The 11,791-nt window shown below is 38.4% G+C and overlaps 4 protein-coding genes across 5 annotated transcripts; 3 read left to right on the top strand and 1 right to left on the bottom strand.

The window, feature by feature from the left end:
* The first annotated feature begins 350 nt into the window (after positions 1–350).
* Positions 351–2,818, top strand: LOC306830110 (guanylyl cyclase-activating protein 3-like). The gene is made up of 4 exons (XM_079353366.1): positions 351–622; positions 1,158–1,307; positions 1,788–1,875; positions 1,970–2,818. Exons 1-4 carry the CDS (start codon positions 428–430, stop codon positions 2,107–2,109), a joined length of 573 nt encoding a protein of 190 aa, XP_079209492.1. The 5' UTR covers positions 351–427; the 3' UTR covers positions 2,110–2,818.
* A 1,460-nt stretch (positions 2,819–4,278) lies between these two features.
* Positions 4,279–4,904, top strand: thrsp (thyroid hormone responsive). Its single transcript, XM_079353367.1, has one exon. The coding sequence runs from the start codon at positions 4,341–4,343 to the stop codon at positions 4,758–4,760; it is 420 nt and encodes a 139-aa protein (XP_079209493.1). The 5' UTR covers positions 4,279–4,340; the 3' UTR covers positions 4,761–4,904.
* A 170-nt stretch (positions 4,905–5,074) lies between these two features.
* Positions 5,075–6,503, bottom strand: ndufc2 (NADH:ubiquinone oxidoreductase subunit C2). Its single transcript, XM_079353368.1, has 3 exons — positions 6,259–6,503; positions 5,706–5,849; positions 5,075–5,247 (listed from the first exon to the last, which is right to left on the bottom strand). Exons 1-3 carry the CDS (start codon positions 6,395–6,397, stop codon positions 5,198–5,200), a joined length of 333 nt encoding a protein of 110 aa, XP_079209494.1. The 5' UTR covers positions 6,398–6,503; the 3' UTR covers positions 5,075–5,197.
* Positions 6,504–6,640: 137 nt separating this feature from the next.
* rab30 (RAB30, member RAS oncogene family) lies at positions 6,641–10,823 on the top strand. 2 transcript variants are annotated; one of them, XM_079353364.1, is made up of 5 exons: positions 6,641–7,003; positions 8,314–8,407; positions 8,497–8,580; positions 8,680–8,863; positions 9,232–10,823. In XM_079353364.1, exons 2-5 carry the CDS (start codon positions 8,315–8,317, stop codon positions 9,480–9,482), a joined length of 612 nt encoding a protein of 203 aa, XP_079209490.1. In that variant the 5' UTR covers positions 6,641–7,003; position 8,314; the 3' UTR covers positions 9,483–10,823. The 2 variants fall into 2 exon arrangements, with proteins under 2 accessions (XP_079209490.1, XP_079209489.1); XM_079353363.1 differs by having other exon boundaries at positions 8,309–8,407.
* The last annotated feature ends 968 nt before the right edge of the window (positions 10,824–11,791 follow it).

Below are 11,791 nucleotides of genomic sequence, written 5' to 3'. Positions count from 1 at the left end.
AAAGAAAACAAAAAAGAGAAAAAAATCAAAATAATTCAGGAATAGGAGTATCTTAAATTAGAAAGAAAAAAATCATATGCAACTTTGTCCATCAGCCCTGTGGCAGAACTGGATCATTAACATCTTAAATCAACCTTGTTTTCCTGGAAACTTGATTCTAACATTGCATGCTTTATGACTGCAGTGGGCTTCAGTCATTGAGCATGCTATGCCCTGAGGTTCCAGGAAGACTTCTGCAGTTATCCCATTAAAGGGTTATCTCTCCTTTTGGCTGTCCCACGACTTAAAGATTAAGGCAGTCGTTGCCTGAGGTTTCAGCCAGAACTCAGTGCTGCAGGTGATCCGTACGGACACAGTCTTCTTTCATCTAGTCCATATAACTGGCTCGCTGTAGGATTCTGGACAAAATCATTTCTGTGGAGGAACAATGGGCGCCAACTGCTCCAGCCTGGATGATATCCTGGAGGAGGATATGCACCACTGGTACACTAAATTCATGCGGGAGTCTCCATCAGGGCTCATCACGCTCTTTGAGCTCAAGACCATGCTGGAAATGAACGGTATGACAGAGGAGGCCCACAGCTATGTGGATCAAGTCTTCTTCACCTTTGACATGGATGGGGTAAGAAAACGCAGATGTTGCATTTGCTGCCCAAGATTTTGTCACCTTAAAAGTGTGATTCTGAAAACTTTTGTGAATTTCTGCACAACCGTACGTTTGAATACATCAGATCAGACCTGCAGTGTCTCACACCAAACTTTGCATTGGTGCGATTGAAATTGCATTGTGTGAAAAGGTTTATCACGGAGAGAGTAACATTTAAAATGTAAAAAAAAACATTTCTAACTGCTGAGAGATTAAACAGATCTGTGGCATTTTAATAGGGATCAACTCAGGTTAAACTCTTCTCTGCTATGTGAGTCTTTAACTCTTTCACAAATCTCAGATACCAGAACATGTTTACAAAATCTACCATAGTTATACAAGAACTGCATTACCTCTGAGCCTTCACATTAAACGATGAAATTCTAAAAGATACAATTTCTTTTTTTCTTTTTTTTTAGATCAAATTGGTCGTAAGATAAGGAGTTGGCAGGCAAGCAATTCTTTCAGTATCACTTTAACTGACCATGTTTTTTTTGTGTTTCTTTTGCAGGATGGCTACATAGACTTTGTGGAATACATTGCAGGCATAAGTTTATTACTGAAAGGAGAAATTAACCAGAAACTAAAGTGGTACTTCAAGCTTTTTGATCAAGATGGAAATGGGAAAATCGACAAGGAGGAAATGGAGACCATATTTAAGGTACAGTGAAAAATCCTTCAGATGTTTCAAAATTAGAGTTTCACAGAGCAGAGAAGCTGAGCAGCTCACCGTTACACAAAGCTTAGCTCCTCTGCCCTGAATGTGTAGAAGTGGGTTTAGCTGGACATGAACTGCACGACAGCTAATCCAGGGGGCTTCTTACCTAAGCACCACTCTAAAATTGGCCTTGCTGCTAACCTTTTTCACTCACTAAAGGAGAAACACAATAATCACCCTTCAGATTACATGACACAAGTTGTCCCCATTATATTATGACCTTTAGGTTTTTCACAAATCCTGTCAGCAATAGGTGTAGAAGATCCTGCATCAGTATTTTCAAAAGGTCACAGTTTACATATAACTTACATATAATCAGACCTTCCTCTAGCAGCAGAATGGGTAAAAGCAATTAGTTGGCCTTGGCAAGTTTTTTTTTTTTTTTATAAAACTCTTAATTAATTGTGTAAACTCTTCTTTCAGGCTATTCAAGATATCACCAGAAGTTATGAAATCCCACCAGAGGAGATTGTGACTATTGTATACGAGAAGATTGATGTCAACGGAGAAGGTAAGGAATATTTTGTAGTAAATAATATCAAGAATGTGTCATTGTTGAATAATTACAGATGCCATTTTCATCTTTGTTTTGCTTTTCTACTCAGGTGAGTTGACATTGGAGGAGTTCATCAGCGGAGCAAGGGATCATCCAGACATCATGGATATGCTTGCTAAGATGATGGATCTTACCACTGTCCTGGAAATAATTATCAGAGGTCAACAAAAAAAACCTGATAAACCGTGATCAACAAAGGACTTAAGCAGACAATTCAAACAAATTGTGGTGGATTTCAGAAGGCAGCAAAGAATGGGGAAATAATGAACTGTATGTGATTGACTGATGAAGAGCCGAGTCCCATCTCAGACGCCACAAACTGAGCTGAATGAACTGACTACAGCCCCACGCAGATATGATCTCTTTGTATGTCACCTGAGGGAAGCAAAGACTTCACCCTTTTCCCTCTGCTTGTGCTGTCACTTTCTAGAACGATGGCCTTTCGATGTTCCAATTAACAGGTGACATGTGTAGAAAGGAGGTCGGTCTGTGTTCAAGTACCCATCAAGCTTTGAGTAGATTGTACAGCAAGGTGGATAAATTACTTTGATTTACTTAATTAAGAGCTTATTGAGCCGGATATTGATTTGTTTGGCAGAGCTGTCAAGGACAATGAAAAGCAGAGTGGGTAACCTCTGCCCAAGGCATCGACAGCTTCAAGTTTGTCTTTTATTGGTAAATGAAAATATTCATTCATTAAATTCACTATTTCATTCTTATAATTCCTACTGATTCCTAATTTCTTACAAAACGCGAGCATTTTGATAACTTCCTCTGCCATTAACAACTTTGTTACAGTAGCACTGAGATTGTTTGTTCTTTGTTTTGTGTTGTTGCTCTTGTAAGATCTCAATGATAAAATCACTGTTGCTTGCATATAAACCAGTATGTAAATGAATAGCCATGTAGTGACTGAGAGAACACATTTTGGACTTGAAATGTTTCATTTTATGTTGCAATAATTGAGGTTACAAAGTTGCCTTCAAATTGAATACAAAGTTGTTGTTTTTCTAAATTTCCATTATTCTTTCTTTTTTTTTTAAATAACCTTCATGATATATCACGTAGTCATTCTTCCGATTTTTTTAATCAGATTGCACAAGTACAACAGGTTCTGGATGTTGGACTACTTTTTGGCTTTATGTTTTCTCTGTGATCATGTTTACTAATGGTTTTGCCCAGCATAATGAAGAAGAATAGTCGAGTCTGTGTCAGATGATGAATTGAAAAGTTATTTTACTGTGTTTATAGAACAAAAAGTCACAAATTGCGTTTAAGGGTTTTGTTATCTATGGGTGTCACAACAGCTGATGAACGCACATTAAAGACCACTGACAGCTAAGAGCTCAAGAGTGCCATCTTGTGAGCACAACAGCTCATATGATCTCACCCTGTGTTCAAGGACACCTGAGATATTATTTTTGTTATAAATCTATTGTCAAATCAGGGGTCTATTCAATAAACTCTTTTCTGTTCTATTGTAAAGGATAAAGGGATCATAAATATTAGTTTATAAAACTCATGACTTGGTCATTAGTTTGACAATACTCGTTTAATTTAAATCTGGAAAATGCTTTAAAACATAAAGTCAAAGCCAATTCATGGTCTTAAAAACAACCATGATGTTTCAACCTGCAAATTACCTGCCTTTTAATTTTGATTAAACTGAACTCAAAATCCGCTATACAAATAGACACTTTTTTTTTCTTTTTAAATGACATGAAAAATTGTGGTACTTGGCTCCTCTTCTGAGCTCATGTGCCAAAGGACAGTTTCTACAGAGTTTCTTAATTTGTGCAGAAAATACCAGAACTTGTCAAACACACAAGAAAACGCTGTGATCAGCTGAGACCAACCAGACTGAACCCCCCGCCCTCCTCTTCAGCCAATCTATCAATCCACTGTGACTGCCTTTATTTTATGATTATCTATGATTAAATTCCCCGTCAGATTTATAATACAGGTTCCTCCCGTCTCAGCAGAAGAGTTGATCTAAACAGCAGAAAAACAGATTAAACACTAAGATGTGAAAGTCTTGAAAGATTAAAATCTCAGATTCTTATCTAATTTTATGACTTTAATAACTCATACTGAATTGTTTCTTCATACCGAGTTCATTCTAACATCAGTCTGCTTGAGTAATAATTGAACTGAGGTTCAATGAGGTGCAAACTGGTCAAACATTATTATGACATTGTTGCTGGAGGTTGTGCAAATCAAATAAAGATAAGGATTTGACTTCAAATAACACTCATATGTTTCCTAAATGTATCGGATGATACAATGACGCAATTGCACTGACCAACCCACTCATGTTCGTCCTATAAATTCACCAGAATCTGCTCTCATGCCTCTGCACTGCATACTGCTGTCCACAGTTAACCACCACAGCACAGCAACCTCCTCATCCAGCCGGAACCATGCAGTCTGCCGAAGCCAAACTGAACAAAAACAGCCTTTTCCTGGCTCTGAGAAGATACAGCTCGGCCATCAGGAACATGGAGCAGACCATCCTCCTGCCAAGCCTGCTGCGAGACGTGCCCTCTGATGAGGTGTGGGACTGCGATGCAGCAGAGGAGTCCTGCAGAGACTTGTATGAATACTACCTGATGTTCAAGGCAGTCAGAACCACAGTGGAGAGCGGCTTGATTGCCATGGATGACCACAAGGCTAAGAAAAACATGACACTCAACAAGACGCTGGAGCCGCTCTTGGACACAGACCCTGAAGCTCTCTTCTGCTTCCACCTGAGAGGACTGTTTTCTGTGATGAGTGACCTCACCAAGAAGTCTCAGAGCCTCACTGATAAATATATGGACATTATAGGAGTTGCAAATTGAAAACAGAATAAGTATTTGGACATCAAGCAAAATCTCTGATGTTATTGTAACAAAGTCCTCTGCAACATCTCAAATGTCTTACATTTGGTAACCCAATGCTCTTAACTTAAGGACTGAAGAATAAACAAGCAATGCCACAACTGATTCTCAAACTGTTTCTTCATTTCAATATAGTAATGTATTCATGGAAACTATTGGTTAAAATACTGACTGAATAAAAGTTATGCAACACATGATATATCAACTCATGCAGTCTTATTGAGTGATTTTGTGCAGTACCAGGTTTTAATTATTAAGGAAAATACAGTAAGAACATGTTGAATTTAGTATTTTTATTTACATAGATGTATTCCACACAATTGATGACAGAAGATTTGACAAAAAGACAACTTAAGACCGACGGCAGTCTGCAGATGATGTCCTTCTCCCACTGACATTTAGCGCACAGGATGGAAAGGTTCAACAATCTCTGCAAAGGTCATTTTTTCTGGTGAGATCAGAAGAGAGACAGAGTGTTAGATTTTTGAGTACATACAACAATCAACATGTTTTTGATTTCTCTGCGAGACTTCAGGTTTTTTTTTGTAGATTAAACACAATGAGATGAAATCATCAACAACTCAGCAGAGAGGAGTTAAACACCCTCATATTGAACATGATTTCAGATTCTGGTTTGTTATCAGTCATTCATTTTTATTCAATAAAGTAACATACATGAAAATACGTAAATGTATTATAATTAAGCATTTTAATGAAATAGATTACATGTTTTTGTAGAACAAATAACCGCACAGTTCAGGTCCTCTTTCAAACATGTGTTACTTGAAAGAAATGAAAATCCACCTGACCACTTAACAACAAATCAATACTTAACATTTGAACTTCATACACTACTGTAGCTCAGTTCATTGTGTCATTTTATTGCAAAAAAAAAAAATCACTTACCCTTTGCTGCAAACTCCTCTGGATGCAGTCTCATATACTCATGCATGTCCCGATCAAGTTTGGCATAGGTATAATTTTCTTTTTTTGTGATGTGGTAACCGATGAACCAACCAATTGTTGCCAGCAGGAACTGTCGATGGAGGCCTAAAGAAAAGAGAACAAAAGGTGATGTGAGAGAATGACAATTCTATATATAATGAACTCCCCTCTTTATGCAAGTTCAAATAAAATCTCTCATTTTTCTTGTACTGAAACAACATGCTTGATATTTAAATACATGTACGATGTATATAACAAAGCATCCCAAAACCATCTGAAACAAGTAATACAGCAGAAAGGTTTGTTTACAGTGTTATGTGAGGGGAAGCTGCTCCTAACTCAATCACACAGTCAGCTACTCTAGATTTCTTTTTTAAATATTTGAGACATAAAAGAGCATATTAATTGCTCGTATCATGTGTGTGTGTCATTGCTTCTCAGATTAAATGTTACATATTCTTCGGTAGAGAGTTTGAATAGGTAGACAGGGTTCAGTTTTAGTAAACCTGCTCACCTGCTTTTAGAGGCGGCCTGTGGTTGATGGCGTTGTGAAACATGGCGGAGCTCCAGCCTACAGCGGCCAGCCACAAAGAGTTCCTGTTGATGATAGTCGGAGGAGGGAGAGCCTTCCCCTCGTCTGGTACGAATCCCATGGCGACGAAATTCACCCCTTTAATGTAGAAATTTTAGTGACCTCCTAGCCGCCAGTGATCACCTCTCAGAGGAAGTCAAGGGCGGGCGCGTGCACAACCGAGGAAACGGTCCGGGTACTACAGACGATAACAGCGACCAGTTCCGCTTTTCGCCCGCATATAAACTGCAACACGATAAATACTGTTATTTTTTGGCGAGATAAGATTCATTTAATAAATGTATGAATGTATAAATATACAACATTCTCATGTAAACATATTTAGGAAAAGATAAATAAAAAAAAAAAAAATCACTAGCTATGTTTTAGTTAGCCAGGTAGCTAGTACTGGTTAGTCCGTGTGTAATTCATTCTAGTGTCTATTCAAGACTGAAGTTACATCTACTCGATTGTTTACACGGAGTTACTTTGCATGTGAATTGATGACATCATTGAAAGCAGTCCTGCTCCTCCTCCTCCTCCTCTTCTATCAGACAGGCTGCTGCTGCTGCTGAGGATACACAGTGTGAGGAATCGAACCTTGCCCATCGGTGGCTTTGCCTGTTTGATGAGGTGACCTATGCATACCAAGTGGTTGTAAATCCCGGGGACGTCCCCGTGTTTTTTGGTAAGTGCAAACTACTTTCATGACCGACGCGCACAGCTGACTTTGATTTCTCTCTCATTTGCAGATTTAGTGGCAAAATGGCCAGAGTCACACGGTAGCTGCTGACTGCTACTGCTGCTAGCTGCTTCGCCCAATGGCTTTCACACCTTAGACTAGAAGAAGCATTGTCAAAAAAACGAGAAGAATATTAAAATACACCACAAACTGTGATTAAAATCTGTGCAAGATGCGAAAATGTTGAGTTGCGGTTCAGGATTAAGATGACGGCGAAGGAAATGCGACACAGGGAGGATTTCATTTATAGTCTTATCATCGATTTCTGCAGAATAAAACCCTTTAACATGTTTCAGTGTATCCAGGATTGAATCCAAAGACTATACCGTTGTCTTGTAATGCAACAGATGGAATTCTATAAAATGTTTGAGATAATTGTTTTTTTTTCCTGCATGCATGAGGCCTCAATCACAGATCTGTAATGGGAGCAGATGTAACTGCAGACTGCAGAGAATACTAAAATCACATCTCTGTTTACACCCCATGGTTCATGTCGATTCTCTCCACCATGATTAAATTACCCCTCAAAAAGGATGCATGGCCCCTTCAAACTGCACTAAGCCCAGTGGTGATGCTACAGTCTAGTGAGGCCCTAGGCAAAACAATAAATCATTGGGGGGGGGGGGGGGGCAGCTCAGAGTACAAACACTTACTCCTCTTCCTTTTTGTTACCCTTCGTTCTTTGGTCCCAGTTTTTAAAACAGCAACGCATGCTTTGCAGGGCAACAAGAGCAGGTGCTGTCAGATGGGGCCCCCCTTAGGGAGGTTTCCTATAGTCATTGGGTAATATGCACATTTTTGAGCCACTGCTGTGGTGTAAAGTCAGCCCTCGAGGCCCCCCTAGTGGCCTTGGGCTCCCTGCCTGTCTTGCCTTGTTGACAATTAGTGCCTCTAATTAAGATGAAATAATACATAAACACTGACTGTGTAACTTCATTTAGTTGTTTTCAGAGTTCAAACTGCACTCAGTGTAAAAGACAGCCATGAAGCATGGGGGACTAAATCAATTTCATAATATCTGTATCATCGGTACACAAAATATGGACATCCTGTTACACAACATTAATAAACACACTATTCAACAGTTTTAAGGGCTGTCAGTGTTTTTACACAAATGAGACACATCCAAATGCCAATAAACATAGAAACCAGATCATATTGAAAGGGACGTTTATTTAGGTTTATGTCAGCTGTGATTGCTGCTGCCTTTTTTTCCCCTGCATGTACTCAACACTCTTTTCTTATTCACAGTTTAGCATGAGCATGGAAGATTATGACTACCTGTTCAAAATAGTACTGATAGGAAATGCCGGAGTTGGGAAGACATGTCTGGTCCGGCGCTTTACTCAGGTTAGACTAACATTTAAATACGTACATTTTGAGTCCTTGGATCACAGTGTTGGAATATTGTCTGAGTTATATTTCTGTTGTTGTTTTAGGGCCTTTTCCCTCCAGGACAAGGGGCAACTATCGGAGTAGATTTCATGATTAAAACAGTGGAAATCAAAGGGGAGAAGGTCAAGGTAAGCAATGATTGAAAATACTTTCTAAATGACAAACAATGGCTTCTTATTTTGCAGTAGCTGCTGGTTTTAAATTGTTGGTTTTATTGTGTTTTCCAGCTGCAGATATGGGACACAGCTGGACAGGAGAGATTTCGCTCCATTACTCAGAGTTATTACCGCAGTGCCAATGCCCTCATTCTTACCTATGACATTACCTGTGAGGACTCCTTCAGGTGCCTTCCAGAGTGGCTGAGGGAGATCGAGCAGTATGCCAACAACCAGGTGGTGACTATATTAGTCGGTAAGACGCCTTACTTTGTCCTTTAATTACTGGTGGAGTAATTAACTTTTGTCATGAGGCTTATTGTTCATTGTGGGAAAAAAATGTGAATAATAGTCTGCACAACATTTTACTGGAACTGGCTTCTTTTTCCAAGCCCAATGAAGTGTGAGCATGAAAAACAAGATGATGACAGATAACAGTTTGAAGTGAACCGATTTACAAAAGACAAAGCTCCTCTTGTCTCATTGAAGCATTTTATTGTAGGATTTTTAAAATGTTTTTTTTGGGGGGGTGGAATAGAAATCTGAAATACAGTTTTTGTTTACATCTGTGTCACACATACAGCTACACATACTTTTGCTGAATCAATGTTATATTTGTTCCAGGTAATAAAATAGATCTGGCAGAAAAGAGGGAGGTTCTCCGACAGAGGGCTGAAGACTTTGCCGAGGCTCAGAGCATGTTGTACCTGGAGACCTCAGCGAAAGAATCCGACAATGTCGAGAAACTTTTTCTTGACCTGGCCTGCGAACTCATCCGAGAAGCCAAGCAGAACAAGCTGGATAACAATGACACTGCCCCGATGCCCGGTGAGGGTAAAACCATCAGTTATTTGACTTGCTGCAGCATCAATTAAAATGAGATGAGCCTTGTGGCCGTGGTAACTCAATAGCCATTGACTGAAGAGGGCAGATGGCTGATCACAAAGCCTCCGTCCCTCTAAGATGGCAGAAAGCCACTTTTAGTCATTTCTAGATCCATGCCTTTTTAAGCTGTACAAGGGAGTTAGTCAACTTTAGTTTGGCCTTCCAGGAAAAGCTTTTTAAGATTCTGCCATCATGGCGAAAATTGTTCTTAATGCTACAACATAAAAAGTATGTCTGAAAATACATCCTGGAATCTGAGTAGGGCTCCATTTCATCATCTTCATGGTGGAATGATAGTTTTTTTTGTTTGGGTTTCCCATTTTCATTAAACACCAATGTTCACCAGCAGTGTTACGTGAGTAAAAGGTCAACCAGGTATTTTGTTACAGAGTCCACATAACTAACATCAGGTGTCATGATGAGGAGATTATCTGTAAATGATAACAATGTTTACATACAGTAGGTTTTGGAGAAACAACAATTCTGATCAATTTGCAAAATAGTTTTGCAAAAATTGCCTGAAATCTGTTGCACAATCACTTTTTTCCCACTGGTTTCTTTTGCTCTGATTATTGCATATATTTAAAATAGTTTTGGTGATCTCATTCTGGGTTGTTTTTTATGCACCTGTTCATTGCAAACTGTGAAATATGTGTTCCCATTGGAATTATTTTAATTGCTGCTAAAATATGTTTTACTTTAAATAACACAATTGTAAACGCTACATTCAGACAGTATTCTGTGGCTCCATAACATTCCTGCAGTGTGACTAGTCAGTTGATGTAGTGTGAAGAAGCTGGTAAGGTTAAGTTATCGTCAATCATCAGTAGAAATGCTAAACAGTTTCATCAGTTGACTTATTTGTTTTTGACTGTTAGTTTTTTATTTTATATTCATAAATGTGAGTATTTCTGCCTTTGTTGTTACTGCCTAGCCATGCATAGTTATCACTTTTCATTTGTTCAAAGGAGTACGCTCATGTAGTTTCGTACTTGTTGTTCTTCATATGCTTTTATCGTGAAAGTTTTGATTGTCCAGCATGTTTTGTTTTAATTTGTAGAGTCTAACTTTTGTTTTCTTATATTTGCCATAACTGTAATGTACTGTATTGCACAATGCCATTTACTGCACACTTATTTTATTGTAACATGTTTTCCTTTGTTGTACATGTAGTACATCCTGGCACTTTGCTTTTATACATTTAATTTGCAGTAATCTCTTTGTATGGCTGGGGAGGATTTTGTTTTGCCTTTAACCTTAGATTTAACAGCATTTATTTTTAATTATTTTCATGTTCTTGTCGGCGCAATATATAAAAAAACAAACGAAACAATTTTGTGCTTCTTTTCCTTTATGTGTACAAAATAATTCCTGATAATGACTCTGTATAACATTAAATAACAACACTAAAAGTCTTGTTTTTGTCTTTTGATTTCATAAATGTAAAAATCTGCAAATATGCTGCAGCATTATAGCAAATGTTCATTTAAATAGTGAATAGGTCACCATGGGAAACTATCTTAGACCATTTGTAGTTTTATTATGAAATAAAAGTCAGACCCGTCACCAGACCTTAGTCTTAGGGGGGGCTTATGAAATGCATGAGGGGGCACAATTATTATCAGCCAGTACGAACATGAAGAACCTAATCATCAAAAAGTTCATATATCTGATAAAATATATTTCACTGACTGACTGACTATCTATCTTTCATCTATCTGGGCTTTAACAATATTCTTAAATAGGTATAGTATAAACAATAAGACTTCACAACAAGCAACATTTTTTTCTGTGTATGCATAAAAATGTGTATTTAATTAAAACATTGTTAATCAAACAATTACAATGTCCCTCTTACACATCTGTTTTAGTAACTGTGTCACAATAGCAGCACAGGACAACGTGTATACTTTATTTATTTCTGAAGAAAATTTGTTTTTTTTTGGGCCCGGCCCCCTATGGCCCCCTGTGGCCCCCTATGGCCCACCGATAGCGACGGCTGTGCCGAAAGTATGTCCATACCGATATTGCCGTGGATTTACAAATCTTAAACTGTAGTTCCTTGTTGTGACCACTAGACGGCAGAACAGTGCAGCTGATCAAACTCCGATTCAAGCGAAAGTGAAAATGACCTGTTCTCTCTCCCCGATCAAAATAACCCATTAAAAGAACACGATGATAACTTTTAGTGAATAACCCTTTTAGGTTTACTATCTGTTTGAAAAGAAGCCAAATATAAAGACCACTGAGTGAAAAGTAGAAGTTTGGCAGCAGTTATGATAGTTGCCCTAATAATAAA

The sequence above is a fragment of the Symphodus melops genome (assembly GCF_947650265.1).
Source record: "Symphodus melops genome assembly, chromosome: 10".
In the NCBI taxonomy this organism is placed as follows: Eukaryota; Metazoa; Chordata; class Actinopteri; order Labriformes; family Labridae; genus Symphodus; species Symphodus melops.
Note: the sequence above shows the minus strand (reverse complement) of the source record. Positions and strands in the feature narration are given on the sequence as shown.

Excerpts from the sequence above, each read along its gene's own strand:
- LOC306830110 (XM_079353366.1), top strand. The coding sequence starts at position 428 with ATGGGCGCCAACTGCTCCAGCCTGGATGATATCCTGGAGGAGGATATG. Across the intron at positions 1,308-1,787 it reads AAATGGAGACCATATTTAAG|GCTATTCAAGATATCACCAG; the intron begins GTACAGTGAAAA and ends CTCTTCTTTCAG. Across the intron at positions 1,876-1,969 it reads GATTGATGTCAACGGAGAAG|GTGAGTTGACATTGGAGGAG; the intron begins GTAAGGAATATT and ends TTTTCTACTCAG.
- thrsp (XM_079353367.1), top strand. The coding sequence starts at position 4,341 with ATGCAGTCTGCCGAAGCCAAACTGAACAAAAACAGCCTTTTCCTGGCT.
- ndufc2 (XM_079353368.1), bottom strand. The coding sequence starts at position 6,397 with ATGGGATTCGTACCAGACGAGGGGAAGGCTCTCCCTCCTCCGACTATC. Across the intron at positions 5,850-6,258 it reads CAGGCCGCCTCTAAAAGCAG|GCCTCCATCGACAGTTCCTG; the intron begins GTGAGCAGGTTT and ends TCTTTTCTTTAG. Across the intron at positions 5,248-5,705 it reads AGAGGAGTTTGCAGCAAAGG|AAAAAATGACCTTTGCAGAG; the intron begins GTAAGTGATTTT and ends TGATCTCACCAG.
- rab30 (XM_079353364.1), top strand. The coding sequence starts at position 8,315 with ATGAGCATGGAAGATTATGACTACCTGTTCAAAATAGTACTGATAGGA. Across the intron at positions 8,408-8,496 it reads TGGTCCGGCGCTTTACTCAG|GGCCTTTTCCCTCCAGGACA; the intron begins GTTAGACTAACA and ends TTGTTGTTTTAG. Across the intron at positions 8,581-8,679 it reads TCAAAGGGGAGAAGGTCAAG|CTGCAGATATGGGACACAGC; the intron begins GTAAGCAATGAT and ends TGTGTTTTCCAG.